At 44.2% G+C, this 19,197-nt stretch overlaps 1 protein-coding gene across 1 annotated transcript in view; it reads left to right on the top strand.

Moving 5' to 3' along the window:
* The first annotated feature begins 674 nt into the window (after positions 1–674).
* Positions 675–19,197, top strand: part of LOC110524869 (gamma-aminobutyric acid receptor subunit alpha-5) — a 72,851-nt gene continuing 54,328 nt past the window's right edge. The window contains exons 1-5 of the mRNA XM_036978987.1: positions 675–1,130; positions 4,173–4,293; positions 6,310–6,446; positions 7,631–7,698; positions 8,137–8,357. Of these exons, the coding sequence (XP_036834882.1) occupies positions 4,175–4,293; positions 6,310–6,446; positions 7,631–7,698; positions 8,137–8,357 (545 nt within the window). The 5' untranslated portion in view covers positions 675–1,130; positions 4,173–4,174. The remainder of the gene's footprint in view (positions 1,131–4,172; positions 4,294–6,309; positions 6,447–7,630; positions 7,699–8,136; positions 8,358–19,197) is intronic.

The following is a 19,197-nucleotide window of genomic DNA, read 5'->3' as shown; positions in this document are numbered from 1 at the left end:
AGGTGCCACCAACCTCCTCTGCACTGTAGGGAATGAACGCCAACACACACACACACACACACAACACAACACACACACACAGCTCATTCTTACACATGACACCAATAGCCTAAATATAATTGCCACACATTTGATGACAAGGTATTTGAGATAATTAGGCTGATATACCTTGAAGTCAATATAATACCTTACATTTGCTGTGGATACACTTTGCTGTGATAGGGGTTTTCTCAACCCACTGTGATTGTTTTCACAGGGACACTGGGACACTCAGCTGCTGACGGCAATGTAAAGGATGCCAAGTCAGCGGAATTGTTAGGAAACCCGCTCAATTCGATGCAACCTTTTTTAATCATTGTTTTGGGGCAAATAAACCTGCGCCTAAAATAGACGATCGTCTACTCTCCCCGTCAACCCTCCAGTCTCTCCATTCTCCCACCTAAGTGGTATTGAGCGTGTACACGCAGAGGTGATGTCCCTCAACTTTAATTCAAAATATCTTTTTTTACAGTTTTGAGTTAATAAAAAGTCTAAGTACAGCGGAGGAACAGCCAACTCTCTCCTACGCACCAGAACTGTGGTAAGCCTATGTAGCTAGCTACGCTCCAATGGTTGTGCAGAAAAGCGTTGCAGTGCTGCTGTACTGTAGGCTACACCACTGAGATATAGTTGGATGTAGAGGCACCGGAGGAGAAACAAAGTGTTGGTCCGCTAAACGACGGAATAGTCATTACGGGGCGCAGACAGACACGCGTAGTAGCTACGACTGGGGGGGGGGGGGACTTCACAGGCGTATTGATGGAGGCGTTACACTAGGCTAAAACAACATCGCATGTTTGATAACACATGTATTAATTAGAAATATGAAGGAGATAAGATTAGAGAAGTGTATCAGGATGCGGAGGGTTTGTTCTATAATGTGAGTTCATTTGTGAGCCGTAGAAGAGGAGAGGACAATAGATTGCGAGGTCCGTGCAGTAGACTATAGGCCAGCCAGGGTAGAATAGATTTCTCAGGAAGAATCCACTCTTTCGAGCTGCAGTAGTCTACAGACTGTCAACCTTGCGGGATTTGCCTTCCAGTGCACATGGAATACTGTGTTTATCAATAACGCATCCACAACGATACAGGTATAGATTCATTTATTGTGACATTAATTGAAATTGTTTTATTTTTTTCTCCTCAACTCTCTGTAATTGAATCCACCTTACTTTAATTTATTGTAATGCAGTTTCTGAAATTTGAGGGGAATCTCTAAAAGGATTCAAACAAAGGGCTTTTTGAACAATGGTATGACTGCAAATATGGTTTTCATATATATTAGCTAATTGTCATGTATAACTCCCATAGATTGCATAGTTTTTCATATATATTAGCTAATTGTCATGTATAACTCCCATAGATTGCATCGTTTTTCATATATATTAGCTAATTGTCATGTATAACTCCCATAGATTGCATAGTTTTTCATATATATTAGCTAATTGTCATGTATAATTCCCATAGATTGCATAGTTTTTCATATATATTAGCTAATTGTCATGTATAATTCCCATAGATTGCATAGTTTTTCATATATATTAGCTAATTGTCATGTATAACTCCCATATATTGCATAGTTTTTCATATATATTAGCTAATTGTCATGTATAATTCCCATAGATTGCATAGTTTTTCATATATATTAGCTAATTGTCATGTATCATTCCCATAGATTGCATAGTTTTTCATATATATTAGCTAATTGTCATGTATCATTCCCATAGATTGCATAGTTTTTCATATATATTAGCTAATTGTCATGTATCATTCCCATATATTGCATAGTTTTTCATATATATTAGCTAATTGTCATGTATCATTCCCATAGATTGCATAGTTTTTCATATATATTAGCTAATTGTCATGTATCATTCCCATAGATTGCATAGTTTTTCATATATATTAGCTAACTGTCATGTATCATTTCCATAGATTGAATAGTCTAGTATCCCACTAACCTACTGTTTGGCTATAGGAGGCAAGCTCTAATGACATAATGCCAAGCTATAGTGCTTTAATTTAACATGCATCCGCCAATGCAGGAGTTTTGATTGGAAGTGATGTAGCCTACAGTCATTATGTGTGTTACGATGACCAGGAATAATAACCCACTACAGAAATACAATGTCAGCATATGGCAGCACTAATAACCTACACCTCAGTGCTGCTAAGTAACATAACAATAAAACATAATAATAACTAGATGGTCATTTTCCATAAAGAAACATTGTGTGACTTGCTTCAGCTCTTGTAAGTATTATTAATTTTTTTTGTGGCAGTTGGGATAGGAAAGTTGGTTTGGTGTCTCAAGCTTTAGCGGTTCAAGAGTTACTGTCGGTGGGTTATTTTATATTAATTTATGCAAATGTAAACAGTTATAGTTGATAAAAGTTTAAATATATTGATGTTAGGATAGCCTGAACATGTGACAGTTGTTTTGGTGAATCTAGCTTGAACAGTTCAAGAGTTACTGTTAGCGAGTTATTTTATGCAAATTTATTCAAATGTCTATAGTTATGGTCGATAAATATTCTAAATCATTATTGACTGAACGTTTCAAAGTTGGTCTTGTAGCTTAATTGAGCAAGGAGCAGGAGCGTTTTGAATTGTTACGTCTGTATTCCTATGGGTCTCATTTAAACCCATGTTCATTTAAGCACATCGTTTTGTCTAACTTGGTCAGAATTTCCGGTTGAAAAAGTTTTGGGGAAAATTGTTAGTGCGTTAACTAAAACAGCTGTATCGTTAGATTGATAGCAGATATTTTTGTTCCGATTCCAGATTTGAATAGCAGAAAAATAGATAAAGTACACTAACTTTTTCTCTGACTTGTTGGGAAAGGGGTCCAAATTTCATTTTTTAAAAATATATATTAAAACGTTAGAGGAAAAGTCAGTTGGTAAAACAGCTGTATAATTTGATCAGTATGATATATTTTTGTTCCAATTTCAGCTTTAAATACCAGAGAAGTAGAGTAAGATTTCCAACAATCTATCTTTGTGTCTAACTTGTTGGGAATGTGGTATCTTTGTGTCTAACTTGTTGGGAATGTGGTATCTTTGTGTCTAACTTGTTGGGAATGTGGTATCTTTGTGTCTAACTTGTTGGGAATGTGGTATCTTTGTGTCTAACTTGTTGGGAATGCGGTATCTTTGTGTCTAACTTGTTGAGAATGTGGTATCTTTGTGTCTAACTTGTTGGGAATGTGGTATCTTTGTGTTGAAAGTTGCATTTACAATGAATGGAATGTTGGAAGTCATGATGTCACAATGGAAGCTTTTACAATGCGTGTAACGGTTTTCTTCCTGGGAAGGAGATGCGGACCAAAACGCAGCGTGGTTAGGGTTCATGGTGTTTAAGAAGAGAAACTAAACATGAACACAATTACAAACGTGGCAAAACCAAAACAGTCCTATCTGGTGCAGAGAACACAAAAATAGGAAACAATCACCCACAAAATACCCACAGAAAATGGCTGCCTAAAAATGGTTCCCAATCAGAGACAACGATATACAGCTGCCTCTAATTGAGAACCAATCTAGGCAACCATAGACATACAATTACCTAGGAAGGGAAACAGCCCCATAACTTTACAAAACCCCTAGACAAGGCTAAACATAAATCCCCCATGTCACACCCTGACCTAACCAAAATAATGAAGAAAACAAAGCTAACTAAGGCCAGGGCGTGACAATGCTGAAGAAATCCCATTGAAAGTGGATTATGTTTAATAAGTATAGTAAAAATGTAATTGCTTAAAAATTATAAATAGTATTTTAAAAAAAAATTATGCAAGCAAGCTATTCCAGACCGGTCTGCACGCTTTAAAGTTTGAATGGTAGTTCTAGCTTAAATGGTGTAAGAGGAGTAACGTTGTAAAGGATAATAACTTTAGTCTGAAATAAGGGGTCCAATATTTATTGTGGCTTCTGCTACAAGCCACACTAATAAAACCATGTGTTTTTGTAACTGTGAAGGCTAAACAATGTTACGCATTCCACTGAATTCATGTTCCAGCTTGTGTAGGCTGATAACGTCACGACTTTTCATAAAGCAACACAGGATCTGCATGAGTTGTCTTCCCACCTTTCTGCTCCTCTGATATCCTTGGATGTGCTGTGTGTTTTCAGGCATGGGTGACGGGATGCGCGGTGTGTTTTCAGGCATGGGTGACGGGATGCGCTGCTGCGGCTGTGCTATGTCCAAAGTCTGGGTCTTCGTCTTGCTAGTGAGCGTCACCTGCCGTCTGAGGTAAGCCGCTCACGTTCACAGCATATCTTTTCATGTTATGGATATTGCTATATAGAGGTATTTTATTTTATTTTGACATACTTTAAAGTTATATTCATCTATTTAAATTGGGTAGCCAATGCTGGCCATTTCTCTTCCAGTTATATTCGATGTTGTATGTAAAGTGTTTCAAAACACACCTGTTAAGGTTTCTTGATATTGGTATAGAGCCACTGATGTTGTGTAATTTTGTTATGAAATACTCGAAAGAATTGGCTAATCTATTTGAATTTTGCATCCAATCCTGCCCATCTCTCTTCCACTTTGATTTCATTATTGTAACGTTAAGAAGGGAAGTGTAGCCTATAACACTTTCTGTCCCATATTCTATAACTAGTCCTGTCCCTTATTCTATAACACTTCCTGTCCCATATTCTATAACTAGTCCTGTCCCTTATTCTATAACACTTCCTGTCCCATATTCTATAACTAGTCCTGTCCCTTATTCTATAACACTTCCTGTCCCATATTCTATAACTAGTCCTGTCCCTTATTCTATAACACTTCCTGTCCCATATTCTATAACTAGTCCTGTTCTTTATTCTATAACTTGTCCTGTCTCTTATTCTATAACTAGTCCTGTACTTTATTCTATAACTTGTCCTGTCCCATATTCTATAACTAGTCCCTTATTCTATAACTAGTCCTGTCCCATATTCTATAACTAGTCCTATCTCTTATTCTATAACTTGTCCTGTCTCTTATTCTATAACTAGTCCTGTTCTTTATTCTATTACTAGTCCTGTCCCTTATTCTATAACTAGTCCTGTCCCATATTCTATAACTAGTCCTGTTCTTTATTCTATAACTAGTCCTGTCTCTTATTCTATAACTAGTCCTGTTCTTTATTCTATAACTTGTCCTGTCTCTTATTTTATAACTAGTCCTGTTCTTTATTCTATAACACTTCCTGTCCCATATTATATAACTAGTCCTGTTCTTTATTCTATAACTAGTCCTGTCCCTTATTCTATAACCAGTCCTGTCTCTTATTCTAAAACTAGTCCTGTCTCTTATTCTAAAACTAGTCCTGTCTCTTATTCTATAACTAGTCCTGTCTCTTATTCTATAACTAGTCCTGTCCCTTATTCTATAACTAGTCCTGTCTCTTATTCTATAACTAGTTCTGTCTCTTATTCTATGACTAGTCCTGTCTCTTATTCTATAACTAGTCCTGTCTCTTATTCTATAACTAGTCCTGTCCCTTATTCTATAACCAGTCCTGTCTCTTATTCTAAAACTAGTCCTGTCTCTTATTCTATAACTAGTCCTGTCTCTTATTCTATAACTAGTCCTGTCCCTTATTCTATAACTAGTCCTGTCTCTTATTCTATAACTAGTCCTGTCCCTTATTCTATAACCAGTCCTGTCTCTTATTCTAAAACTAGTCCTGTCTCTTATTCTATAACTAGTCTTGTCCCTTCGTCAATGTAATTGAATTGAGCATCCAATTCTGTCAATTTCTATTCCACATTGATTGATTACTAAGAAATAAAGTACTGTAACTGTTCCCTTCTGATCACCTGTAGCCTGTACCCAGTCAACTAGTCTGTAACTGTACTGTCCTGTTCCACCTGCAGACTCGTACCCAGTCAACTAGTCTGTAACTGTACTGTCCTGTTCCACCTGCAGACTCATACCCAGTCAACTAGTCTGTAACTGTACTGTCCTGTTCCACCTGCAGACTCGTACCCAGTCAACTAGTCTGTAACTGTACTGTCCTGTTCCACCTGCAGACTCGTACCCAGTCAACTAGTCTGTAACTGTCCTGTACCCCCTACAGCCTTTCCCAGACCCCAACAGTAACCATGCTGTCCTGTCCCCCCTACAGCCTTTCCCAGACCCCAGCAGTAACCATACTGTCCTGTCCCTCCCTACAGCCTTTCCCAGAGCCCAGCAGTAACCATACTGTCCTGTCCCCCCCTACAGCCTTTCCCAGACCCCAGCAGTAACCATACTGTCCTGTCCCCCCTACAGCCTTTCCCAGACCCCAGCAGTAACCACTACAGAACCCCTAAAAGAGGCGGAGCTAAATGACAACATCACCATCTTTACCCGAATACTGGACAGACTGCTGGACGGCTATGACAACAGGCTACGTCCTGGTCTGGGAGGTAGGGACCCATCCAGACCCTCAAACGGCACCCTATTCCAGCCATAAACGGGCCGTATCTGGTCAATAGTTGTGCACTATATAGGGAATAGGGCTCTGGTCTATAGTAGTGCACTATATAGGGAATAGGACTCTGGTGTATAGTAGTGCACTATATAGGGAATAGGGGCCATTTAGGACACACCCTTAAAACCTTTACCATGTTGCATACCGTATGGACATGTACATACCACATGTAAACGGACTCTCTGTCCATATTGTTTCCTGGCCTCGTTAAGTTAAGAATCATAAATTGTTTTATGATATAATGAAGTAGACATATCTTCCCTCCAGTACAACCTCTGTATCTATTGTACCATTAGTAAGAGACCATAGAGAGGTGATAATGTCTTTGTCAGTATGCTAGCCCTCTATTATAGAGGGGGATGGGCCTATATTCATAGACTCTGGTAAACACAGGTCTCTGACGAAGAGATATGTTCATTGCAATGGTTAGGGGAGATTGTGTGTGTGTGTGTGTGTGTGTGTGTGTGTGTGTCAGTCGCCCACTGAGAGAGAGAGAGAGGTAGAGAGCGAGGCAGAGAGAGAGAGAGGCAGATAGAGAGAGAGAGGCATAGAGAGAGGCAGAGATAGAGACAGAGAGAGAGAGGCAGAGAGAGGCAGAGAGAGGCAGAGAGAGGCAGAGAGAGGCAGAGAGAGAGAGGCAGAGAGAGGCAGAGAGAGGCAGAGAGATAGAGAGAGAGAGACAGAGAGAAAGAGAAGGAGAGTAGTAGTGAGAGACAGATAGACACAGAGACAGACACAGAGACAGAGAGAGACAGAGAGACAGAGAGAGACAGAGAGAGACAGAGAGACAGAGAGAGAGAGAGAGACAGAGACACAGAGAGAGACAGAGAGACAGAGAGAGACAGAGAGACAGAGAGAGAGAGAGAGAGACAGAGACACAGAGAAAGACACAGAGAAAGAAACTCATTTCATAAATACCAGGGTCTTTGTTCTCAAAGGACCGAGGCCAACTTTTCAGATCCTCTTACTGAAAATAAATGTAATCATTGAAGGTTCAATGCAGAATTATGTGTCAATCCATGTTGTTTGAATTGAAAAAGGTCAGTGAAATAAAGGAACATGTCTTCCTGCCTCTCTGAGCAACTCCCACCCTCTCTGGATGGGATTCCTTTTCTACAGAGAAGGTGACCGAGATCAAGACCAACATATTCGTGACCAGCTTCGGTCCCGTTTCTGATACTGAAATGGTAAGCACTTCTTCTTGACTCATTCTCATCCTAATAGAATCTGCAACAGCTTCCATAATCCCGTGCTACTTTTATGTAGAATTGAATGAAAGTATTTTCTTGTAAAAAAAAATAATAATTCAATCAAAATTTTGCAAAACATTTACTTATTTCATCTATTTTTTAAATTACGATTTGTTTTTTAGTTTTTAAAATGACGATTAGTCTGTATTAATTAATGTCTTGGGGCCGGTTTACCAGCAACAGATTAAGTGTAGGCCAGGACTAAGAAGCAAACTAAATCAAGAATCTCAAATGGAACATGCATTTTAGGATTAGGCTTAATCTGTTTTCTGAGAAACGGTCCCTTAATGTCATGCTGTACATTCAATGATGCCCTTGTAGCTTTCATATACCAACTCTGAACCCCTGTCTCGTCTTTGACCTCTTGACCTCCAGGAGTACACCATAGATGTGTTCTTCAGACAGAGCTGGAAGGACGAACGTCTGCGTTTCCAAGGCCCCATGAAGATGTTACCGCTAAACAACCTCCTGGCGTCTAACATCTGGACCCCAGACACCTTCTTCCTCAACGGGAAGAAATCTATCGCCCACAACATGACCACGCCCAACAAACTTCTCCGACTCAAAGACGACGGGACACTGCTCTACACTATGAGGTCAGTGAGGACCCTCAACAAACAGTGTGTTGTGAGAAAAAACATTGTTGACTTGTTTTTTTGTTGTTGATCTCCCACTGTTGGTTTCAGGTCAATGCACCCACTGTCCTCTTAAAGACAAAACAAACAAACATTCTAAATACTAAAGACTGGTACAAACAAACAAACAAACAGTCTAAAGACTGGTACAAACAAACAAACAAACAGTCTAAAGACTGGTACAAACAAACAAACAAACAGTCTAAAGATTGGTACAGGTGTACAGGGTTGTGTCCTTGTTCAGGGTTGTGTCCTAACTTCTCATTACAACTCTCATGAACATAGACGTATGCTCATTCAAATCTATATCTGAGTCCTGTTGTATGTTTGAGACCCTGCTCACTATGAGATGATCCCTGTATCAACAATAAACAAAACAAACCAAACAATACAAAATAGTAAACAATAAACATGAGATTCCTGGTCAGTCGACGCTAGAAGGTCAACACATGAATGTTTCTGCTCATTCTACTATAGAGCTAAAGGTCGTAGCGTAGCACGCCGTAGTATCGGGGCGGCAGCGTAGCCTAGTGGTTAGAGCGCTGTACTAGTAAACGCAAGGTTGCAAGTTCAAACCCCCGAGCTGACAAGGTACAAATCTGTCTTTCTGCCCCTGAACAGTCAGTTAACCCACTGTTCCTAGGCTGTCATTGAAAATAAGAATTTGTTCTTAACTGACTTGCCTGGTTAAATAAAGGTAAAATAAACAAACAATATTCAACAGCGTTTAAGAAATATATTACCTTTAACAGTCTTATCTTGTGATCAAGCCATCAATGTTTTGTGATAATTGGTGTCTAGGAAATAATTATTGATTATTGGTAAAAAAAAAAAAAAGTTAGCTAACCGATTAGCAATTAGCATGTTTGACATTTCAGTGGAAATACTACTACTATCAGCGGCTTAGCAAAGAAAATACGTCCCGTATTTTCGTATTTTCGGTCACCTAGTTATCGGCCACCTTACTATTTTGTTCAATTACAAGATATATCCCTTTAATTTTGTTAAAAAATTAGACACCAACCTCGTATCCAAAATGTTTACTAGATGGTTGGCTTACCTTCCGGTAAAAAAATTGGACTTGCCTGTTAACTTTTCGTTGGTATGCCATCACGTGGAGTCCTAAAAAAAGGGCTCTTCACCAACATATTCAGTGTTACTGTCTCATCATTTGTTTTAAAGATTAATTTTATGTTTTGAGAAAGTAGATAACAGTTTAACATTAAAATATAAATGATTTTTTTGCAAATAAATGATTTCATATGAAAACAAAACAAACATTTCGATCTCGACCTCCATCCCCATATTGTCACAAACATCTGAATAACAATCCAGCTGTCGTAAGAACGGGACCAGCTGTCACGACTGTCGTAAGAACGGGACCAGCTGTCACGGCTGTCGTAAGAACGGGACCAGCTGTCACAGCTGTCGTAAGAACGGGACCATCTGTCATGACTGTCGTAAGAACGGGACCACCTGTCACGACTGTCGTAAGAACGGGACCAGCTGTCACGACTGTCGTAAGCACGGGACCAGCTGTCACAGCTGTCGTAAGAACGGGACCAGCTGTCACGACTGTCGTAAGAACGGGACCAGCTGTCACGACTGTCGTAAGAACGGGACCAGCTGTCACAGCTGTCGTAAGAACGGGACCAGCTGTCACGACTGTCGTAAGAACGGGACCAGCTGTCACGACTGTCGTAAGAACGGGACCAGCTGTCACGACTGTCGTAAGAACGGGACCAGCTGTCACGACTGTCGTAAGAACGGGACCAGCTGTCACGACTGTCGTAAGAACGGGACCAGCTGTCACAGCTGTCGTAAGAACGGGACCAGCTGTCACGACTGTCGTAAGAACGGGACCAGCTGTCACGACTGTCCTAAGAACGGGACCAGCTGTCACAGCTGTCGTAAGAACGGGACCAGCTGTCACGACTGTCGTAAGAACGGGACCAGCTGTCACAGCTGTCGTAAGAACGGGACCAGCTGTCACGACTGTCGTAAGAACGGGACCAGCTGTCACGACTGTCGTAAGAACGGGACCAGCTGTCACAGCTGTCGTAAGAACGGGACCAGCTGTCACGACTGTCGTAAGAATGGGACCAGCTGTCACGACTGTCGTAAGAACGGGACCAGGGCGCAGCGGATGTTAAGTTCCACATATTTAATTCAAAGTGAAACTTAAACAAAACAAAATATGTAGAAGTACTACAGCAGTAATAGTAATTGATACAACTGAGAGAGAGAGAGAGAGAGAGAGATTATGAAATACCTGAGAGTTCAGCCATGGGAGGCGTGACAGAGGTGGCCGGCCGGTGGAGCTTTTCTCTTTCTTTTCTGTGATGCAGCTGAGAGAACAAAAGTTGTGTTAGATAGAGCATGTTTCATGAAAACCCTTTTCAACTTTTTACATCAATACCTCTGCAGGAATCTGCAGAAGTTTTGGAGGAGGTGCCCTGAGGGCTGGTGCTATGGACTGTAGATATATAAAGAGAGGATAAAGAGAGGAAAAAGAGTTTCAACATTGCAGTTTTATGGAACACAAAACAAACAGTATTTGTTTGTGTAATTTACCTGTGGATGTGGCTGTATTGGAATTGCAGGGGGCAGGGACACCAGATGATGCTGCTATAGTGATGTGACCAGGGGAGACGGAGGAGGCAGTTGGTGCAGAGGAGGCCGCGTTGGTGGTGACAGGCAAGGGGGTGGTGTGCATCGTGGTGGTGGTGGACGAAACCAGCTGACAATGGTTTGGAGGAGCTGGTGTTTGTAATGGTTGACGGACTGACGATGGTGTGGCCGGCAGAGTAGGCCTTCTTCTGCAACTGGGGACCACGGCAGTTTCTCCCCCAACCCACTCTCCTTCAAGTGCTTCTCATAAGAAGTGAAGTGAAGGAAGGTGTCCATCGTTGGACGTGTGACACACTCAGATCTCCCCGTGTCCAGGGTGTCCGGGTTCATGTGCCTCCTCCTGAACATTTCCCACCACCTCTTCCCCAGTGGTGGGATTGTATCCCCTGGGTGCCGAAACCTACAATAGAATAGAATGTAAAATTGTCCATCCAGGATAAACTGTTTGTTTTGGCATCACCATACACATCCACATTTACATCACACACATTGAGAACAGTCAGTCCTGCGTTCTACATACAGGAACACATATACCTGCGTATTTTGTCGGCGTATTTCATCAGCCTCGGCCTGGTGAAGGGCGCAGTAGATACAGTACTACACCAGAGAATTTGCCTCCTGTGGTGCTAGCCACCGTGCTTCTACCGGGCTGGGTTTCTGTTTACAGCACTTTGTGACACCAGCTGATGTAAGAAGGGCTTTATAAATACATTTGATTTGATTTGGATTTGTGGGTGGTCCACTGCGACAACCATGGGGTCACCGAGCCGCTCAGCCAGTCCGCCAGAGGCTGCCGAGGTACACCATCCACCTTGGTAGATTAGAAAAGAAAACTGTTACTAGCAGATCTAATTTGGCGGATAGCCATCCCTGCCCCACAGTTCTCCGTGGCATGGAACAAGTCCACCTGACTAATCTTGGCAGCCTGGCGGATAGCCATCCCTGCCCCGCAGTTCTCCGTGGCATTGAACATGTCCACCTGACTAATCTTGGCAGCCTGGCGGATAGCCATCCCTGCCCCGCAGTTCTCCGTGGCATGGAACATGTCCACCTGACTAACCTTGGCAGCCTGGCGGATAGCCATCCCTGCCCCGCAGTTCTCCGTGGCATGGAACATGTCCACCTGACTAACCTTGGCAGCCTGGCGGATAGCCATCCCTGCCCCGCAGTTCTCCGTGGCATTGAACATGTCCACCTGACTAATCTTGGCAGCCTGGCGGATAGCCATCCCTGCCCCGCAGTTCTCCGTGGCATGGAACATGTCCACCTGACTAACCTTGGCAGCCTGGCGGATAGCTATCCCTGCCCCGCAGTTCTCCGTGGCATGGAACATGTCCACCTGGCTAACCTTGGCAGCCTGGCGGATAGCCATCCCTGCCCCGCAGTTCTCCGTGGCATTGAACATGTCCACCTGACTAATCTTGGCAGCCTGGCGGATAGCCATCCCTGCCCCGCAGTTCTCCGTGGCATGGAACATGTCCACCTGCCTAACCTTGGCAGCCTGGCGGATAGCCATCCTTGCCCCGCAGTTCTCCGTGGCATGGAACAGGTCCACCTGACTAACCTTGGCAGCCTGGAGGATAGCCATCCCTGCCCCGCAGTTCTCCGTGACATGGAACATGTCCACTTGACTCCACTGCTTTCTCTTGACTTTCTCCATTCTGTGGTGTTAAATACATGTTGCTAAATAACTTGGCACAATATACACATTCTAGAAAGATAACTCATTCTGAATATGTATAAACATTTACATTTCAGAGTTAAGGCATTGAAAGGTGATGAACATTTTCACAATAACTGAAAGTGTACCCACGTTTGTTTTTGTTTGATGTTGTCTGTAATGAAAATTAGTTTTTTCCCAATGAGTTTAATATTGATGCATACATTGTAACGTTTGCCTAAATACTGCTTCTGTGTAGCTGTTGTAAGTTGAAACATAGTCGACAGTGATAGGTGTCAAAAGGTTCATGATTCAAAGTTCAAAATACATTTTTGCAGATTGTGTGAAACGCCCCCTTCAGAGGACTCAAATTTTGATCCGGTTAAACTTCACAACATTCAGTTGTTCTCGTGATATGTATTATCGAATGCTTAAAATGTCTTTCCTTTTTGCTTACTTAGCAGTTATATCAACATTTAGCAACCAAGCTAGCAACATTAGTAAATCCGTTAGCTATGTTTCAGAGGAAAAAAGTTGGATATTAAATTGTGTGGTCTGTCACGCCGTCTCATGATATACAGCGTGTCCCACAACATGGCTATACATATAACTTTTTGGAAAACTCTCAACTTAACTTACATAAACGGCAAAAAAAAATCAGTTGTCAGCTAGAAGGTTGTCTAGTCGCAAAACTTAGCCTTATTTTAGTCTCCGTTTAAATGTTGAGCTCGAGGTGATTTAGTTCTCCAACTGCTAGAGAGTGCCCGATGTCGGGGGAAAATTAGCTAGGAGTTCTGCTGTCTGTTGAATCGTCATGCTCATTCTACTATAGAACTAAATGTCATAGTTCTGCTGTCTGTTGAATCGTCATGCTCATTCTACTATAGAACTAAATGTCATAGGAGTTCTGCTGTCTATTGAATCGTCATGCTCATTCTACTATAGAACTAAATGTCATAGTTCTGCTGTCTGTTGAATCGTCATGCTCATTCTACTATAGAACTAAATGTCATAGTTCTGCTGTCTGTTGAATCGTCATGCTCATTCTACTATAGAACTAAATGCCATAGGAGTTCTGCTGTCTATTGAATCGTCATGCTCATTCTAATATAGAACTAAATGTCATAGGAGTTCTGCTGTCTATTGAATCGTCATGCTCATTCTAATATAGAACTAAATGTCATAGGAGTTCTGCTGTCTATTGTCGTACTGGTTTGCTACATAGGGTTTGTTAGCTTGTTATGTAGCTAGTTACAGTAAATATGTCATAGAGTCTCATTATACCGTTATGCTATCTCTACACCATTATTCAGTCATAATACATAGCTGATATTGTCATGTTTGAGACTCAAACATCAAACAGTACATATAGCAGCCTCTGGAGATTTGACTGCGAGACCCCTGCTGTAGGAGTACATCCTATAATACTCCCACACACACACTCCCACACACACACACACACACACACCCACACACACACACACACACACACACACACACACACACACACACACACACACACACACTCCCCCGACATCGGGCACCTCCCACACACACACTCCCACACACACACACACGCACACACACACACTCCCTTCAGCTCTGATGGTTCCTCTGTCCCATTCCTCGGACGGTTCCTCTGCATGTGGGTCAGATGAATTGGAAAGCGGAGAGGCAGAAGTCTTTGTTTGTCTTGACCCATTCTGAGGCACGGTAGTGGAGGAAAACAGGCCAAAGGGATGGGTCCCAAGTGGGTCCCAAATCCTACATAGTGCACTACTTTTGACCAGAATAGGATGCCATTTAGGAAACAGACAGGGTCTCCGAGAAAGCACCAAGCTGGCTGTGTGTCACCCTCCTCTCTCTCTCTCTCTGTCACTCTCTGTCACTCTCTGTCACTCTGTCTATCTCTCTCTCTCTCTGTCTCTCTTCCCCCTGCCTCTCTCTCTCTGTCACTCTCTCTCTCTCTCTGTGTCTCTCTGTGTCTCTCTCTCTCTGTCTGACCAGCAACACTATATAGATCACAGTGGTGTGGAGACCAGCCAACACCACTATATAGATCACAGTGGTGTGGAGACCAGCAACACTATATAGATCACAGTGGTGTGGAGACCAGCCAACACCACTATATAGATCACAGTGGTGTGGAGACCAGCCAACACCACTATATAGATCACAGTGGTGTGGAGACCAACAACACTATAAAGATCACAGTGGTGTGGAGACCAGCCAACACCACTATATAGATCACAGTGGTGTGGAGACCAACAACACTATAGAGATCACAGTGGTGTGGAGACCAGCCAACACCACTATAGAGATCACAGTGGTGTGGAGACCAGCACCACTATATAGATCACAGTGGTGTGGAGACCAGCCAACACCACTATATAGATCACAGTGGTGTGGAGACCAGCCAACACCACTATATAGATCACAGTGGTGTGGAGACCAACAACACTATAAAGATCACAGTGGTGTGGAGACCAGCCAACACCACTATATAGATCACAGTGGTGTGGAGACCAACAACACTATAGAGATCACAGTGGTGTGGAGACCAGCCAACACCACTATAGAGATCACAGTGGTGTGGAGACCAGCACCACTATATAGATCACAGTGGTGTGGAGACCAGCACCACTATATAGATCACAGTGGTGTGGAGAACAGCACCACTATATAGATCACAGTGGTGTGGAGAACAGCAACCACTATATAGATCACAGTGGTGTGGAGAACAGCACCACTATATAGATCACAGTGGTGTGGAGACCAGCCAACACCACTATATAGATCACAGTGGTGTGGAGACCAGCCAACACCACTATATAGATCACAGTGGTGTGGAGACCAGTCAACACCACTATATAGATCACAGTGGTTGGAGACCAGCCAACACCACTATATACAGTGCCTTGCGAAAGTATTCGGCCCCCTTGAACTTTGCAACCTTTTGCCACATTTCAGGCTTCAAACATGAAGATATAAAACTGTATTTTTTTGTGAAGAATCAACAACAAGTGGGACACAATCATGAAGTGGAACGACATTTATTGGATATTTCAAACTTTTTTAAACAAATCAAAAATTGAAAAATTGGGCGTGCAAAATTATTCAGCCCCATTAAGTTAATACTTTGTAGCGCCACCTTTTGCTGCGATTACAGCTGTAAGTCGCTTGGGGTATGTCTCTATCAGTTTTGCACATCGAGAGACTGAATTTTTTTCCCATTCCTCCTTGCAAAACAGCTCGAGCTCAGTGAGGTTGGATGGAGAGCATTTGTGAACAGCAGTTTTCAGTTCTTTCCACAGATTCTCGATTGGATTCAGGTCTGGACTTTGACTTGGCCATTCTAACACCTGGATATGTTTATTTTTGAACCATTCCATTGTAGATTTTGCTTTATGTTTTGGATCATTGTCTTGTTGGAGGACAAATCTCCGTCCCAGTCTCAGGTCTTTTGCAGACTCCATCAGGTTTTCTTCCAGAATGGTCCTGTATTTGGCTCCATCCATCTTCCCATCAATTTTAACCATCTTCCCTGTCCCTGCTGAAGAAAAGCAGGCCCAAACCATGATGCTGCCACCACCATTGTAACGGTTTTCTGTATGTGAAGGAGAGTCGGACCAAAATGCAGCGTGTAGATTGCAATCCATGTTTATTCAACAAACAAAACACGAATCTAAATACAAACACTACAAAACAATAAATGTAATGAAAACCGAAACAGCCTCATACTAGTGTAAACTAACACAGAATAAGGACATCAAGACACTAAGGACAATCACCCACAACAAACTCAAAGAATATGGCTGCCTAAATATGGTTCCCAATCAGAGACAACGATAAACACCTGCCTCTGATTGAGAACCACTTCAGACAGCCATAGACTTAGCTAGAACACCCCACTAGCTACAATCCCCATACATACACACCACATACAAAAACCCATGCCACACCCTGGCCTGACCAAATAAATAAAGATAAACACAAAATACTTCGACCAGGGTGTGACAGAACCCCCCCCCCTAAGGTGCGGACTCCCGAACGCACCTCAAAACAATAGGGAGGGTCCGGGTGGGCGTCTGTCCATGGTGGCGGCTCCGGCGCGGGACGTGGACCCCACTCAATCAATGTCTTAGTCCCTTCTCCTCGCATCCTTGGATAGTCCACCCTCGCCGCCGACCATGGCCTAGTAGTCCTCACCCAGAACCCCACTGGACTGAGGAGCAGATCGTGACTGAGGGGCAGCTCGGGACTGAGGCAGCTCGGGACTGAGGGGAAGCTCAGGAGTGAGAGGAAGCTCAGGAGTGAGAGGAAGCTCAGGAGTGAGAGGAAGCTCAGGCAGGTTGATGAATCTACCAGATCCTGGTCGACTGGCAGATCTGGAAGAGTCTGGTCGACTGGCAGATCTGGAAGAGTCTGGTCGACTGGCAGATCTGGAAGAGTCTGGTCGACTGGCAGATCTGGAAGAGTCTGGTCGACTGGCAGATCTGGGAGAGTCTGGTCGACTGGCAGATCTGGGAGAGTCTGGTCGACTGGCAGATCTGGGAGAGTCTGGTCGACTGGCAGATCTGGGAGAGTCTGGTCGACTGGCAGATCTGGGAGAGTCTGGTCGACTGGCAGATCTGGGAGAGTCTGGTCGACTGGCAGATCTGGGAGAGTCTGGTCGACTGGCAGCTCTGGCTGCTCCATGCTGACTGGCTGCCCCATGCTGACTGGCAGCTCTGGCTGCTCCATGCTGACTGGCTGCTCCATGCTGACTGACAGCTCTGGCTGCTCCATGCTGACTGACAGCTCTGGCTGCTCCATGCTGACTGACAGCTCTGGCTGCTCCATGCTGACTGACAGCTCTGGCTGCTCCATGCTGACTGGCAGCTCTGGCTGTTCCATGCTGACTGGCTGCTCTGGCTGCTCCATGCTGACTGGCTGCTCTGGCTGCTCCATGCTGACTGGCTGCTCTGGCTCCTCCATGCTGACTGGCTGCTCTGGCTCCTCCATGCTGACTGGCTGCTCCATGCTGACTGGCTGCTCCATGCTGACTGGCTGCTCTGGCTGCTCCATGCTGACTGGCGGCCCTGGCTGCTCCATGCTGACTGGCGGCCCTGGCTGCTCCATGCAGACTGGCGGCTCTGGCTGCTCCTTGCAGACTGGCAGCTCTGGCCGCTCCTTGCAGACTGGCAGCTCTGGCGGCTCCTTGCAGACTGGCAGCTCCATGCAGACTGGCAGCTCCTTGCAGACTGGCAGCTCCTTGCAGACTGGCAGCTCCTTGCAGACTGGCAGCTCCTTGCAGACTGGCAGCTCCTTGCAGACTGGCAGCTCCTTGCAGACTGACAGTTCCGAACAGGCGGGAGACTCCGGCAGCGCTGAAGAGGAGGAAGGCTCTGGCAGCGCTGGACAGGCGAGACGCACTGTAGGCCTGATGCGTGGTGCTGGCATTGGTGGTACTGGGCCGAGGACACGCACAGGAAGCCTGGTGCGGGGAGCTGCTACCGGAGGGCTGGGGTGTGGAGGTGGCACAGGATGAGTTAGACCGTGAAGGCGTACTGGAGATCTTGAGAGCGGTGCTGGCACAGGACGTGCAAGGCTAGGGAGGTGCACAGGAGGCCTGGTGCGTGAGACTGGCACCATCTTCACCAGCCGACTAACACGCACCTCAGGACGAGTATGGAGCGCTGACCCAGGTGCAATCAAATCCCTGACACGCTCCGTCGGGCGAATTCCATGTTTAAAACACCAACACAGCAACTCCCTCATTACTCTCTCCTCCAATTTCCCCATTAACTCCTTCACAGTCTCTGCTTCGCTCACCTCCAACACCGGCTCTGGTCTCCTCCTTGGCTCCTCACGATAAACAGGGGGAGTTGGCTCAGGTCTGCTACCTGGCGTAGCCATACTCCCTGTTAGGCCCCCCCCAAGAAATTTTTGGGGCTTACTCTCTGGCTTCCGTCCGCGCCGCCGTGCTTGCTTCGCCAACTCCATTCTCTGATAACCCTCCGCGCACTGCTCCATCGAATCCCAGGCAGGCTCCGGCACTCTCCCTGGGTCGACCGCCCACCTGTCTATTTCCTCCCAAGTCGTATACTCCCGACTTCGTAGCTCCTGCTGCTGCTGCCTGTCATCACGCCGCTTGGTCCGTTGGTGGTGGGTGATTCTGTAACGGTTTTCTGTATGTGAAGGAGAGTCGGATCAAAATGCAGCGTGTAGATTGCAATCCATGTTTATTCAATAAACAAAACACGAATCTAAATACAAACACTACAAAACAATAAACGTAATGAAAACCGAAACAGCCTCATACTAGTGTAAACTAACACAGAATAAGGACATCAAGACACTAAGGACAATCACCCACAACAAACTCAAAGAATATGGCTGCCTAAATATGGTTCCCAATCAGAGACAACGATAAACACCTGCCTCTGATTGAGAACCACTTCAGACAGCCATAGACTTAGCTAGAACACCCCACTAGCTACAATCCCCATACATACACACCACATACAA

This window comes from Oncorhynchus mykiss, chromosome 5 (genome assembly GCF_013265735.2).
Source record: "Oncorhynchus mykiss isolate Arlee chromosome 5, USDA_OmykA_1.1, whole genome shotgun sequence".
Classification (NCBI taxonomy): domain Eukaryota; kingdom Metazoa; phylum Chordata; class Actinopteri; order Salmoniformes; family Salmonidae; genus Oncorhynchus; species Oncorhynchus mykiss.
The sequence above is the reverse complement of the archived record's forward strand: the minus strand, read 5'-3'. Positions and strand labels throughout refer to the sequence as shown.